The sequence below is a fragment of the Pungitius pungitius genome, chromosome 6 (genome assembly GCF_949316345.1).
Source record: "Pungitius pungitius chromosome 6, fPunPun2.1, whole genome shotgun sequence".
Taxonomy (NCBI): Eukaryota; Metazoa; Chordata; class Actinopteri; order Perciformes; family Gasterosteidae; genus Pungitius; species Pungitius pungitius.
This window is the reverse complement of record NC_084905.1, coordinates 20,537,523-20,549,348: the sequence shown is the minus strand read 5'-3', so window position 1 is coordinate 20,549,348 and position 11,826 is coordinate 20,537,523. Positions and strand designations below refer to the sequence as shown.

Here is an 11,826-nt window from a genome sequence, read left to right as displayed (position 1 = left end):
TTGGTTGAAATTGAGCTTTTCATTCATATGATGATCATGTGTTTTAAGTAGGGCCGGGACTCAATTAAAAATATGAATCTAATTAATTAGAGGCTTTGTAATTAATTAATCGAAATTAAGTAGTAAGTATGGAAAGGTTGTGGATTCCAGCCTGAGAATCTATGAGAATTGAGGTTGGATTCAAAAGCATCAACAGGTATGTGGTGGAACAGTGCAGGGAGATAGCAGGAAGGGTGAAGTGTGGAGGATCCTCAGTTCAAACCTGCTCTCTCAGAAGGAGGGTTTGGTTGCAGTCAGGGCTTCAAACTGTGAACTTTAAAACAGTTTTGAGGTTTAGTAAACAATCCCAAGGTCTAATATGAGAAACGGACACAATGAGGTATGTGCTTGAATAGCACAAGGGAACAACTGAAGGGCTGCAGGCTCCAACCTGCTGTCTGAGGTTGTGGGTTCATGCCCCTTCATGCAGACATCACTTCTGCTTTGAAAGAGTTTTGAGGTTTGAGTAGCAGTCTCAAGGTTAAATACGAGAAACAAAAATTTAATTTGTGCATGGTGAGGTAGTGCAGCACAAGAGCAGAGGAGCTACTGTCCTTACCCTGTAGGTTGTGGTTTCAAGCCCAGTCTTGGGTTTGAGCCTTTGGCTTTACTTCAGGTTTGAGTAGCAATCTCAAGGTTAAATACAACAAACAAAGGTTTGGTCAGTGTGTGGTGAATTAGCACAGCGGAAGAGCTGCTGCCACAAGCCTGCACTGCATTTGAAGGTTGTGGGTTCAAGCCCAGTCTTGGTTTTGAGCCTTTGGCTTTACTTCAGGTTTGAGTAGCAATCTCAAGGTTAAATACACCAAACAAAGGGTTGGTCAGTGTGTGGTGAAGTAGCACAGCGGAAGAGCTGCTGCCACAAGCCTGCACTGCATTTGAAGGTTGTGGGTTTGAGCCTTTGGCTTTACTTCAGGTTTGAGTAGCAATCTCAAGGTTAAATACAACAAACAAAGGTTTGGTCAGTGTGTGGTGAATTAGCACAGCGGAAGAGCTGCTGCCACAAGCCTGCACTGCATTTGAAGGTTGTGGGTTCAAGCCCAGATGTGGAAACAGCATTTAAAACAGTTTTAAAGTTTAACTCACATGCTCAAGGTTAAATAGGAGAATCAAAGTTGCCAAAATGTGACCAGGACTGGTAGTGTAGGGATGAGTGCAGGGTGCCAAAAGCCTCTGTGCGCACCGCCAGTGGGTTCAAATCCCACCCGCCAAGTCTTGAGCGCACTACCGCGGAGGTAGTAGTGGGGGCATTGTCCCCACTGGTTGTTTCAGAGAAGTGAACCCTGGGGGTTATGCAGAAACACAAGGCGCGTTCACTGGAGTTATGATGGCATTGTCAAGAATGATGAAGAATCTTTTGAATGGTGATGAATTGACTACATTTGATGTTAATTGCTTTGCTTTTAGCACTTATTAGCCATGCTACGTAGCCTATAGGGTTCCACCTTTTTGACGAGAGAGAAGGCCGGATGAGTCAGTAGATGAGCAGATGTGTCTCATTCAGTGGTTACACTGACATGAAACTTATTACAGCCTCTGAGGGCATTTTTCAAGACAATCACGTTTGTCTACTTCAGGGCATCCTGTGGACAACCTTAAACTGACAGTCTGGCACAGGGTGTAGATTTGTTTACCCTTTTTAGTGCATCCACCCTCCAATTCTCTGTTACATTCAAATTCAACTCACTTGTGCCTTTACCAATGCAGGAAGGATGAATAGCACGGTTGATCCTCCAAGATGCACCAATCCGTCTCTGGGGCAATATCCCATTATGATTTTTTATAAATGTCAGTTACCCAAAACTAAAAAAGGATTTAGGAAGAGCCACCAGGTCCCTTGAGGGTTGAACCCAGATAAGGTTTAAAGTACAGAAATTTGGGGCATTTGGCATTAGTGACAGGGACGTGTAGGTTGCTCCATCTAAGATCATTCCAGTCATGTCATGGGAAAAAAATATTGTGAAAAAAGTCAAAATATGTAGGGTCAAAAAAGAAAAGACCTTTTTTAAATAATAGGTAAAAAATTCTAAAAAATATATATGCAAGGTCAATATATATATAATATAATATATATATATTTTTAGGGCCAGGACTCGATTAAAAATATCTAATTAATTAGAGGCTTTGTAATTAATTCATCAAAATTAATCGCACAAAACGTTCCGCGGTGCAAAAAATAAGTGTAAAAATGCGTAAAAAATGTTTAATGTGTTTTTTGTGTAATTAATTAATCTTAATTCACATTGTAATTAATTAATCGTAATTAACGCGCTAAAGTCCCGGCCCTAATATATCTATATATAGATATATATTAATTTTCTATATATATGTTTAACAGGAACAACAAATGACACTTCTTTTTTTCTTTATTAGAAATAGCATTAGCTGTACACTGAACTGTGCACTGTGCACCATAAACATAAGAAAGCATTTTTTTCCCTCTCCCATCGGGAACAAAGAAGCAGAGCAGAAGTCCAGTTATCAAAATCCTATGTACACATAAAAGCTAAGTCCTTTAGTGGAAAAAAGAAAGAAAAAAAACACATGGAGGAAGACGTGTGATTTCTCTCGCAGATAATAGTCCAAGTGAGACGTGTTTTTCTTTAAAATCCTAATTCACGGTCCATAACGGGGGGGGGGGGGGGGCATCAATCATCCAGGCCCAGCGACTCTCCTTGCTGAATTCTCGATGCTATTCTGATGGCTTCCTCCAGCGAAGGCTGATCGCTGAGCTACAGAGAGGGAAAACAATGGACATGACGCACACACCCACCCATCGACACACTGACAGCCGCCGTTAATCACTAACTAACTAACACGCATTCAAAAGACTTACAGCAAGGCTTGACTGACCGGCCGCGTTGAAAGCTCGGTCACATGTTGGTAAGAGGTGGAATAGGAGGTTTGTTGCGTAATTACCATGACAGAAAGACCCGAAGGGGGCGAAGGAAAACCAGCTTTTCCTGTTACGGTAAAGTCACGAGACCTGTGACCTTTGATGAGATTATAATCTGTGGTTTCAGGCTTGATAAGCCAATTTATTCCTTTGAATTGATTACAATAATGTGTAGTTAAAGCTTTTTGTTGCATGGATTAAAGATTATGATAATTTTGGGACGTAATACCCCACCTAGCAATGACTTTTAGTTAAGTGTCAAAGCAAATAGCTCGCTGGGGTGGGATCCGGGTATTTAAATACCGCAATGACCGAAACTCCTGTTGGTATCGTATGGACGACAGCACCCCGAGTGTAGTGGTCAGTAAAATCAATCAATCACAAATGCAGCAGACCCTGTCGGATCCATACCACGTTTATGACTAATACCTCTGAGCTCAACGGGCCTCTACTGCCGGACCTTTGTTCCCAAATGTTCCATTTCACAGATCGTCTGCATTTAGACTACATGGCAGACTTGGATTTTCCAGTCGGTTTTCCAGCTTCTTCTTCTTCTTCTTTCTGATCAACTAAACAAATCCACAGACGTGAAACTCAACCCACCGGCGTGTTCACTCCTACGGCGTCGTTCTACCAACCTGCACAGCAATGTGAGTGCCGTTGGAGGTGGCGAGTAACGTGACAGGGTGAATGTCATCCTGCTCCTGGCTGTAGCCGGCCTCCTCCACGGTTTGGAACGCGGCCATGTCCGGCGTCATGATGGCCACCTGAGGGAGACACCCGATCAAATCACGCGGCAGTTAATGTAAACGCAAAATAAGGATACTCTCTTTTTTTTAAATAAATCACCTCTGGTCAAATCCATCACTTTGGTATATATATTTTGCATTTCATATAATACTCTCTAATTTCTTTTCAGGATTAATAAAGTAACTCTCTATCCGTACAACCATCCTTTAATCGTTTACAGACAGCGGCCTTTTGTTTACGGCCCATTTCCACCTCGTTGTCCCTGATTTGGTGCACAGACAATGAGTCGCGAAATACCCCAAAGCCAATCGCTCCATCAACACATCTGCACCATGAAGGGCCCGGTCACCTGTTCATCTGAGCCGTCCGTTGTTACCATGGTGACCGAGTGACCGGCGTGCGTCGTCAGTTCGTGGGCCGGGATGGTTATGGTTGTGCCTTCCTGGGTTACCATGGTGATTGTTCCGCCCATAGCTTGTAAGTCCGCTTCGGAGATGCTGACCTGACGTGAAGCGCCGAAAACACAGAGAAGAAGAAGGTTGAAAACTAAGAATGAACAACACGGTCAAGTGTTGCCTTTTTCAGCCTTTATATAAAATAAGTGAGTTTTTATGTTTTTTATCTTGTAAAGCACTTCTGACAAGACGTGAAATAAAGTTTTAACCACATTGGGTTGTTTTATTTGATGAAATAGCTGCAAAGTAACGTTAGCTCATGTAGCGTTCACTAACTTAACGTTGGATGAATCAACTGCGCATGGAGCTACTGCAGCTGATGCTAAATACGAGTGGTCTTCTGACTTCTTTCTCAAACATCATTTAGTGTTTAAAAACAATCAGGCTCAATCATAATTGAGTTTGACCAAATTAAACCAGCCAGTCCCTTGTCTTCAAGGGCAATAATCTCTCAGTTCGAACATAAGTAATATACTTAAGAGTGTCATTACCTGCTGTTGTGTCCCGTCCTCCTGCGTTACCAAGGCAACGTGCTGCTGACAAATCATGTCCGAGCCATCCACGGGAGCCTGCTCCGAGCCGGAGTCGTCCGCCTCAACAACCGACGTCGTGTAGCTGGCGTTTGGGTCGTCGATGGCGTCTGAAGGGAGAGGAAACATTTGGTTGTTTTATCCTCCTTTGAGATATTTATTCCATGTCGTTCATTATTTTATTAATTCAACAATCATTAAGTAGTTATTAACTGGCATGTTTTGACTTGATTAATGGTTTGTAGCACAAAGTGTCACAAAATTAAGTAAAAAAGGACTTTTCTCATTTTTCCACAGCCCAAAAAAAATGTCCTCGAAAAATAAATAAAAGGGTTGATTTAATTTTTGGGCCATCGACTAATTGTTGCATCACTATACATTTATCCACACACAGAAACACCGACCCGTCGGGGGTTCAAAGTAGGCCTCCTGCTCCTCCTCGATGGGCTCCGTGTCGTTGTGCGCGGTGCGTTTGTGCATGGCCAGCGTGGAGATCTGCTTGTAGGTCTTCCCACAGTGGTTGCAGTTGTACGGTTTGCAGGGCGTGTGAACCACGTGGTGTTTGTAAAGGCTCGAGTATTCCGTGAAGCGCTTCTCGCAGCCGGGCACGGTGCAGACGTAAGGTTTCTCTCCTGGAGGAGAAGAAGAAGAAGAAGAAGAACTGGACGTCACGCCTCGGGACACCAAACCAGGACTTGGGGGACGAGTGGGTGGGGACGGGCGGTGGCGTGCAAAGGACTGACCCGTGTGTATCCTCATGTGGTTCTTGTAGTTGGTGGCGCTGGCAAAGGAGCGGCCGCAGCTGGGCTCGGAGCAGTAGTACGGCCGCTCCCCGGTGTGCGTTCGGATGTGGACTTTGCGGATGTTGGAGGTGGTGAAGGACCTGCCGCAGCCGTCCACCGGACATTTGAAAGGCTTCTCTCCTAAAGACAATGTTATATTTTTACACTCTATACGTTGAGTTCACGGATATGTCAGCTCTTCGATGTGTTTTAACAGCTATGAAAATGAATTGATGGGTTTTCAAATTGCAGAGGAAGGCGAAGAGGTTTGTCGTTCCACGTGCTGGTATTCTGTCCGTCTCCCTGAGCCAATAAGATTTCAAAGCTTATTCAAAAATAAGAACAGAATCATCTTGTGATGTGACCCTGTGCCTGGAAAGTCCTTGAGCACTTTGTGGGGAAGATCAGCTCCACACATCCACATAACAAAACCATGTAGTGTGTTCAGCCTGGACAGAGGCAAAGCACCCTGAGGTGTGGTTTCACAAACCACACCTCAGGGTGTCGCTGGTAGTTCCAAAACAAGACACTAAATCTCTTCCCTATCAAACTAAAAGCATCATTTCAGAGGATAAAATCTGACCCTGACCCTGTGTGATTAAATAAACACAAGACTTTCCAAGGAATGTTCACCTGTATGAGTCCTTGTGTGCTTTTGAAGGTCTCCAGATGTTTTGAAGGACTTGCAGCAGTTGAGTTCTTGACATCGATATGGCTTCTCCCCCGTGTGTGTGCGTGAGTGACTCTTCAGTCCGTACCCTGAAAAGAAGAAGAAACACTCACTTACACCATGAAAACTCATTTCTGGGTTAATCACAACACCTCAACACTTAGAACTCAAAATGTTAGTTGATGACGACACGACAGCATAGTAACACTATAAGAACACTATAATAATAATAATAATAATAACAACAGCACTCTCACTGAGGCGTCCAATAAAAGTATTTCAACAACCAATAAAGAATCCCTGAGAATTCCAGGACAATTAAAGGCTGAATGTTCTGCTGAATCCAAATTATGCAATATGGCAAAAAATATGACAGAAGTCTGATAGTTGTGATGCTTGTAAAACAGTGTTTTCGCTCCCTCGCAAGGTCAAACAAAGTTAGTTGATTATCCACAAATCTACACCTGTGAAAAGATGACATACGTTATTAAATGTGAATGTGGCGAGGTGTAAACTATTTTACTCGTTTTATTAACTTGTTGATTTGTTCCATGTCAACTATATCTTTGAGTTTGAAACATTGTGCAAAGATTAAAACGATATAGAAATCCTTTTTTGCTCTTTAATATCTTTGGTATTCTAATTATTGTTTTCTGGTATTATTTTGCATAATTCTTCCATGTCAGAAAATCACCTGAAGTTCTTCTAGGTAAGAAGAAAACATCTAGTTTTTTTGTAATTGGAAGTCATTAATAAAGATATTGGTTGACTTTGAAATGACTACGATAAATAGAGAGAAATGGTCTCTACCTGTTGCAAACTTCTTCCCACAGCTTAGATATTCGCAGACGTACGGCTTGTCTCCAGTGTGCGAGCGCTCGTGTACCTGCAGGGACGAGACACAGCGGGCTGGAGACGTAAAGCACAAACACCAACGGGAAGACGCTGCCTGTCTTCGAACAATCCCACGCGCACCTTGAGGTGGTGGGCGGTGGTGTAGAGCTTTCCACAGCCGTCGTAGTCACAGCGGAAAGACTTCTCTCCTACGTTCGAGCTCCTCGCCGACCTGTTGTCTTGACCCTGCAACACGATCTGAAAGACACACCTGAATTAAAGACCCCGGCCTTTTTTCTTTGTTTTAAGAGAAGAAAATGTAATGAATGAGTTATTGTAGAAAAAGATACCCGCATGTGGACGCCATTGTCTGCTTCCACTCTGCCGAAGGAACCCAAGGGGTTTTCAATGTTCTCCACCTGGCGGGCAGCAGGACACTCAAGTATTACGGCACATGCCTCAGAATTATGAACATTCACAACCAAACGCACACAGCTGCGTCATCCACATCTGCAAAAACGTTGCACAAGATAAACCATAGCGATGAATCTACAGCATCCTTTTTCCCCACTTTAAAAATCGACTTAACCAAAGTACATCTTTACTTGACCCCATTCAAATTGTTTTATGTATTTGCAGTTATAAAATAAAACTGACGACCAATTTGAATTGTTTATTTATTTATGTAAATAAATCTGGGATCATTTAAAATGGACTCGACTGGATCAATCCTTCGCTCACTAACACTTACACGAATAAGCACTCATTGAATCGTCAGGAGTTTCTCACTAAAGCACCAACTGTTTACAGGGAATCTCAACACAGATTCAAACTTGTCCGGTCGCGGTTACCTTGGTGGTGTACTGTTCTAGCACGCTGATGGTCTCGGGGTCGATGGCCGTGGCCTCGGCCTGCAGGTCCGCGATGGTGCCGTCGGCCTGGATGGCCAGGATGGTGTTGGACTGGGGCATGTGCACCGTGTGCTGGATGTAGGCGGTGCTGCCGTCCTCCAGCTGCACCTCCTGCAGGCCGCTCTGGTCATATGCATCTGCGCGGAGGGGGAAGTTCAGGTGGGGAACTTACGAGATGGTCGTTTGCTCACTTGGTTTCCTACGTGAATGTGAGTGGGGGTGAAATGCACTTCCTGCTGAAGCTTAACAACGTTATTTTTTATTGTGGTTCTCACCTTTCATGGTTTGTTATGGAATAAAATGTCAAGTGGCACTTGACGAAAGAAAGTAAATCCTCTTACCTTTGGGTGTGTGGATGTAGGCGGTTGTTCCATCTTCTAGCTGAACTGCTTGTCCATCTTCAAGCTGCAAACTGTCCCCTCCTAAAACAGAAGAAAGCAGTCGACTGTAACCCCTGCTCAGCTTGAGGCTGTGGACATTTCCACAGTAGTAAGATGGTGTTACGCCACCCGGATGAAATACAAAATAACAACTGGTTGCATGTGTGTATTTTACCTCCTTTGGGCATCGACACATGCTGAACGAAGGCCGCCGAGCCGTCCTCCAGCTGTATCACCTGGCCGTCCATCACCTGTCCATCCGAAAAGGACGATTTGGAGTCGTGCTGGATGTAAGCAGTGGATCCGTCCGCAAGAGTGACGGCCTGCAGGCTCACGGTGTCCATGCTCTCCATCTGATCGCCATCTGGGGAAACCATGTGAAAGGGACAATACTTAAAATGCACCCTGCACGCTCATGTTGACAGACAGTGCAATAAGAAATACCGTTACAAATTTCCACATATTTGTTATGCGTCATATTGTTGACAGTACATGCTTATAAAGTCTATTCAATGCACCTGCACATTTCGCATTGTGTACTGTAAAATGTCTTGCATCTGATTGTCGCGTCTTATGATATAAGAAATAAGATCAATTTGGTTGTGCTGTATTCCAGTTTTGTGCTGCGGCGGCGAGCGAGCGAGCGAGGTTTGGGGAGCTCACCTGACACGCTCACAGCCTCCGCCAGACAGAGGGTGACCGGCTGCCCGTCTGCATCGTGAAACTCTGCCATTCCCTGGGAGTCCCGGTTTATCTGGGCCAAGAGCATGCTTCAGCTGCTGGAGAAGACACACAAGGGGGGGGGGGGGGGAGCTCTGCATGAAACTCTATGGTGGTGTCCACATGACGGTGAACATGCAATGTGCAAACAGAATCTAAAACCTAATGAAGGCCTCGCAGCCAGATTTTAACACAGGCAGCCACAAGCCGGAGGCTTTAAGTCTTTTAAGGGAACGAAGCACAACCTGCATCAATGCAACTGTGGTTTATGGGGTGGATGTTCCTATTCACATTTCCTCTTAAATTTTGACTAATTACTGTAAACTTTCCTTATATACCAGTGACACTTATAATCCTTAATCTTATACCCACACCTGCCAATAAACTGCCAGCTTTTTTTGTTTTTTGACCTTATTTTTTGACATTTTATGTCAAATTAACTATAATTTGCACACATCAAAGGTTTAGCATCTTTAAAGTGTGCAAAGAGCCAATAGATCAGTAGTAATATGTTTATTGTGGATGTGGATGAAAAAATCTAAATAACGGACAGTTTTATGAAGGAAAGCTTTAGCAGTTTTAAAACAGCGAGAGTAAACAATACAAACGTATGACCTTAAATACATTTCAACCACACTCATATTATTAATATGTATTATTGAAGTACGTATATACACACCACTAAGACATAATAGGATGGAAAACTTGAGTTACTGTGTTTTCATGCTAATGAAAGCCCCCCCACCTGAGGGGCTCCTACTGCATGTCAGCTGTTTTTTGGCGCTTGATATTTTGAACAGAGCATTCGGAGGTGGTTAGCTAGCTACGACGTTAGCACCACTATGACTTGCTACTCGTGTCCCTCTGTAATAAAACATTATGGCCGGTCGCGCACGCAGCGGAGCGGTTCTGTCGTGGCGGGCCGCCCGGTCAGCGCACTCGGACGGACAGTACGTCCGAACGCGCAGCCGGAACGTAGTAATGTCACGCAACGTTAACGCGGCGGGGTTAGCCGCCATGCTAACTGCGTTGCTAACTACGCTAACAGACTTGGTGGTGTCACGACTCCTTTTTACTTTAGTGGCGTACACGCAAACTGCTTCTTGCCGATTGTCACGTTAGTGAGACACCCGCAATAAGAGGACTGGATATCTGTAGACTTGGTCCGATCTGTGACAGCCGGAGTCGCTAGCTTGCGGTCTCAGTTCAGCTCACAGCCGAGCTACTACAACTAGGAAACAACACCGAGCTAATTAATGATAACTTAAGCATTTTGACTCGCTGGGTGTCATTTTGTAATTCACGTTTAAACACTATTTCCTATCCGTCTTTTGAATCCCGGTCGCAACCTGACACTCCCTCTCCGTCTCAGAGATGGCTGTGGGAATAATGCATACTGGGTAAAAACCAATTTATACACTAACCTCCGAAAAATTTCCAACAATTCCTCCTGTTCGACCACCATGCACCAGTGCAGGAAACGCTCCGCACGGCCGGGAACATGTATGGCGGCAGAACCGGGCGCGCGGCTGCGCCCGCCTCCTCGCGGTTCGGACGCGCTGATTCGTCGAGCTGTTCGCAGCGCCGACTGCGATTCGTCGTTCGGAGGCCGCGCTGCTTTCATTCAGCTTCCCGGGCCCCAGGCAGACGCCATTCCGCGTCGGTTTTCGTATTGTCTCGGGGTTTTTCCACCTAAAAATGCGTAGTGTCGTCGCCGGGAACTAAGTGTGTGGGCTTCAACTCAAGACGACATTCGAACGAGACTGTCGATTACAAGCCACGGTGTGCAACTCCAGCTGTTTAGACGGGTTCCCCTGCAGTATAAACAGCGATGTGTGTGGAGGTTTTTCGGCATCCATGTTGAAAACAAGGTCGTGTGGGTAAAAAAAAGGGGGAATGTGGGCAATGCAGTGAAGAAGTGAGGCTGGAGCGATAATAAATAACCTTAATCAAAACTGGATTTCAACTCACATATAACATAGTGGTGGATGAAGTTAACTCATTTAACTTTTGTAAAAGTATCAATACTCTTATTTTGTTACGGTAAAGGTTACAATTACGAAACTACAAAATACAACCTGCACTCAATATGACTATTGCTTTTGGTGCTTATACATTAGTCACTTTCTTATAGATAGGAGCCGTGCAGGTAGTTAAGTGACTCCTGTGGCAGGAAGCCACGTGCGACTTGTGTTCTGACCTTTCAAATTAAGCTTAAACTTAAAATCAAGGTGTCACTGATCTAACATTTTGATGATAAAAGAGCTACATCTGCATGCCCCTGTTTAACAACAATAAAGCCCGTACGGACGTTTAAAACAAGGGGATTTCATCAAACACAAAAAGTTTAACATCCATTATGTTATATTAAGAATTAAAATACATTTGTTAATAATTGACAGTAGTTCCTCTGGTTCACAGGTTTACCGACCAACTTAAAACATTATAGCGCCGCAAAAAAACAGATAAAAAACTATTAACATCAATTATGAACTGTTGATTCAGAAATAATTGACAGTTTAACTTCTAACTATATATATACATATATATTTACTATTTATAGAAGTGTAAGAAAAAGGGTTTGTCAAATGATTCTTTCCGCGGTATCTTTATTGTCCAAAACAATTGTCAACTACTGATCCAAATTAAATCACTTGATAGCTCCTCTTGAAAGTTGTGAACTGAACCTTTTGGAAAAAAAAATGTCAAAATTTTGCTGAAAAAGTGTGAATTGATTTTCTGAAATCTGGATTTGACCTTGTGCATTGGTCTCAGAGAGGGACAACATTTTCCATAAGAGGAGGAAACATTCATTAGAACAACAGCTCTCTCTTGTGGCCCCGGTCAAACACTGCAGGA

General features: G+C 43.8%; 1 protein-coding gene across 4 annotated transcripts; it reads right to left on the bottom strand.

Moving 5' to 3' along the window:
• Window positions 1-2,387: 2,387 nt before the first annotated feature.
• znf143b (zinc finger protein 143b) lies at window positions 2,388-10,850 on the bottom strand. Of its 4 annotated transcripts, none has more exons than XM_037452212.2 (15): window positions 10,392-10,850; window positions 8,911-9,026; window positions 8,423-8,611; window positions 8,209-8,289; window positions 7,808-8,004; window positions 7,307-7,375; window positions 7,098-7,214; window positions 6,933-7,008; window positions 6,086-6,211; window positions 5,414-5,593; window positions 5,075-5,302; window positions 4,632-4,780; window positions 4,035-4,187; window positions 3,574-3,702; window positions 2,388-2,771 (listed from the first exon to the last, which is right to left on the bottom strand). In XM_037452212.2, exons 2-15 carry the CDS (start codon window positions 9,014-9,016, stop codon window positions 2,688-2,690), a joined length of 1,884 nt encoding a protein of 627 aa, XP_037308109.2. In that variant the 5' UTR covers window positions 9,017-9,026; window positions 10,392-10,850; the 3' UTR covers window positions 2,388-2,687. The 4 variants fall into 4 exon arrangements, with proteins under 4 accessions (XP_037308109.2, XP_037308110.2, XP_037308111.2 ...); XM_037452213.2 differs by having other exon boundaries at window positions 8,911-9,023; XM_037452214.2 differs by lacking the exon at window positions 10,392-10,850 and adding an exon at window positions 9,713-10,365 and having other exon boundaries at window positions 8,911-9,023.
• Between the last annotated feature and the right edge of the window lie 976 nt (window positions 10,851-11,826).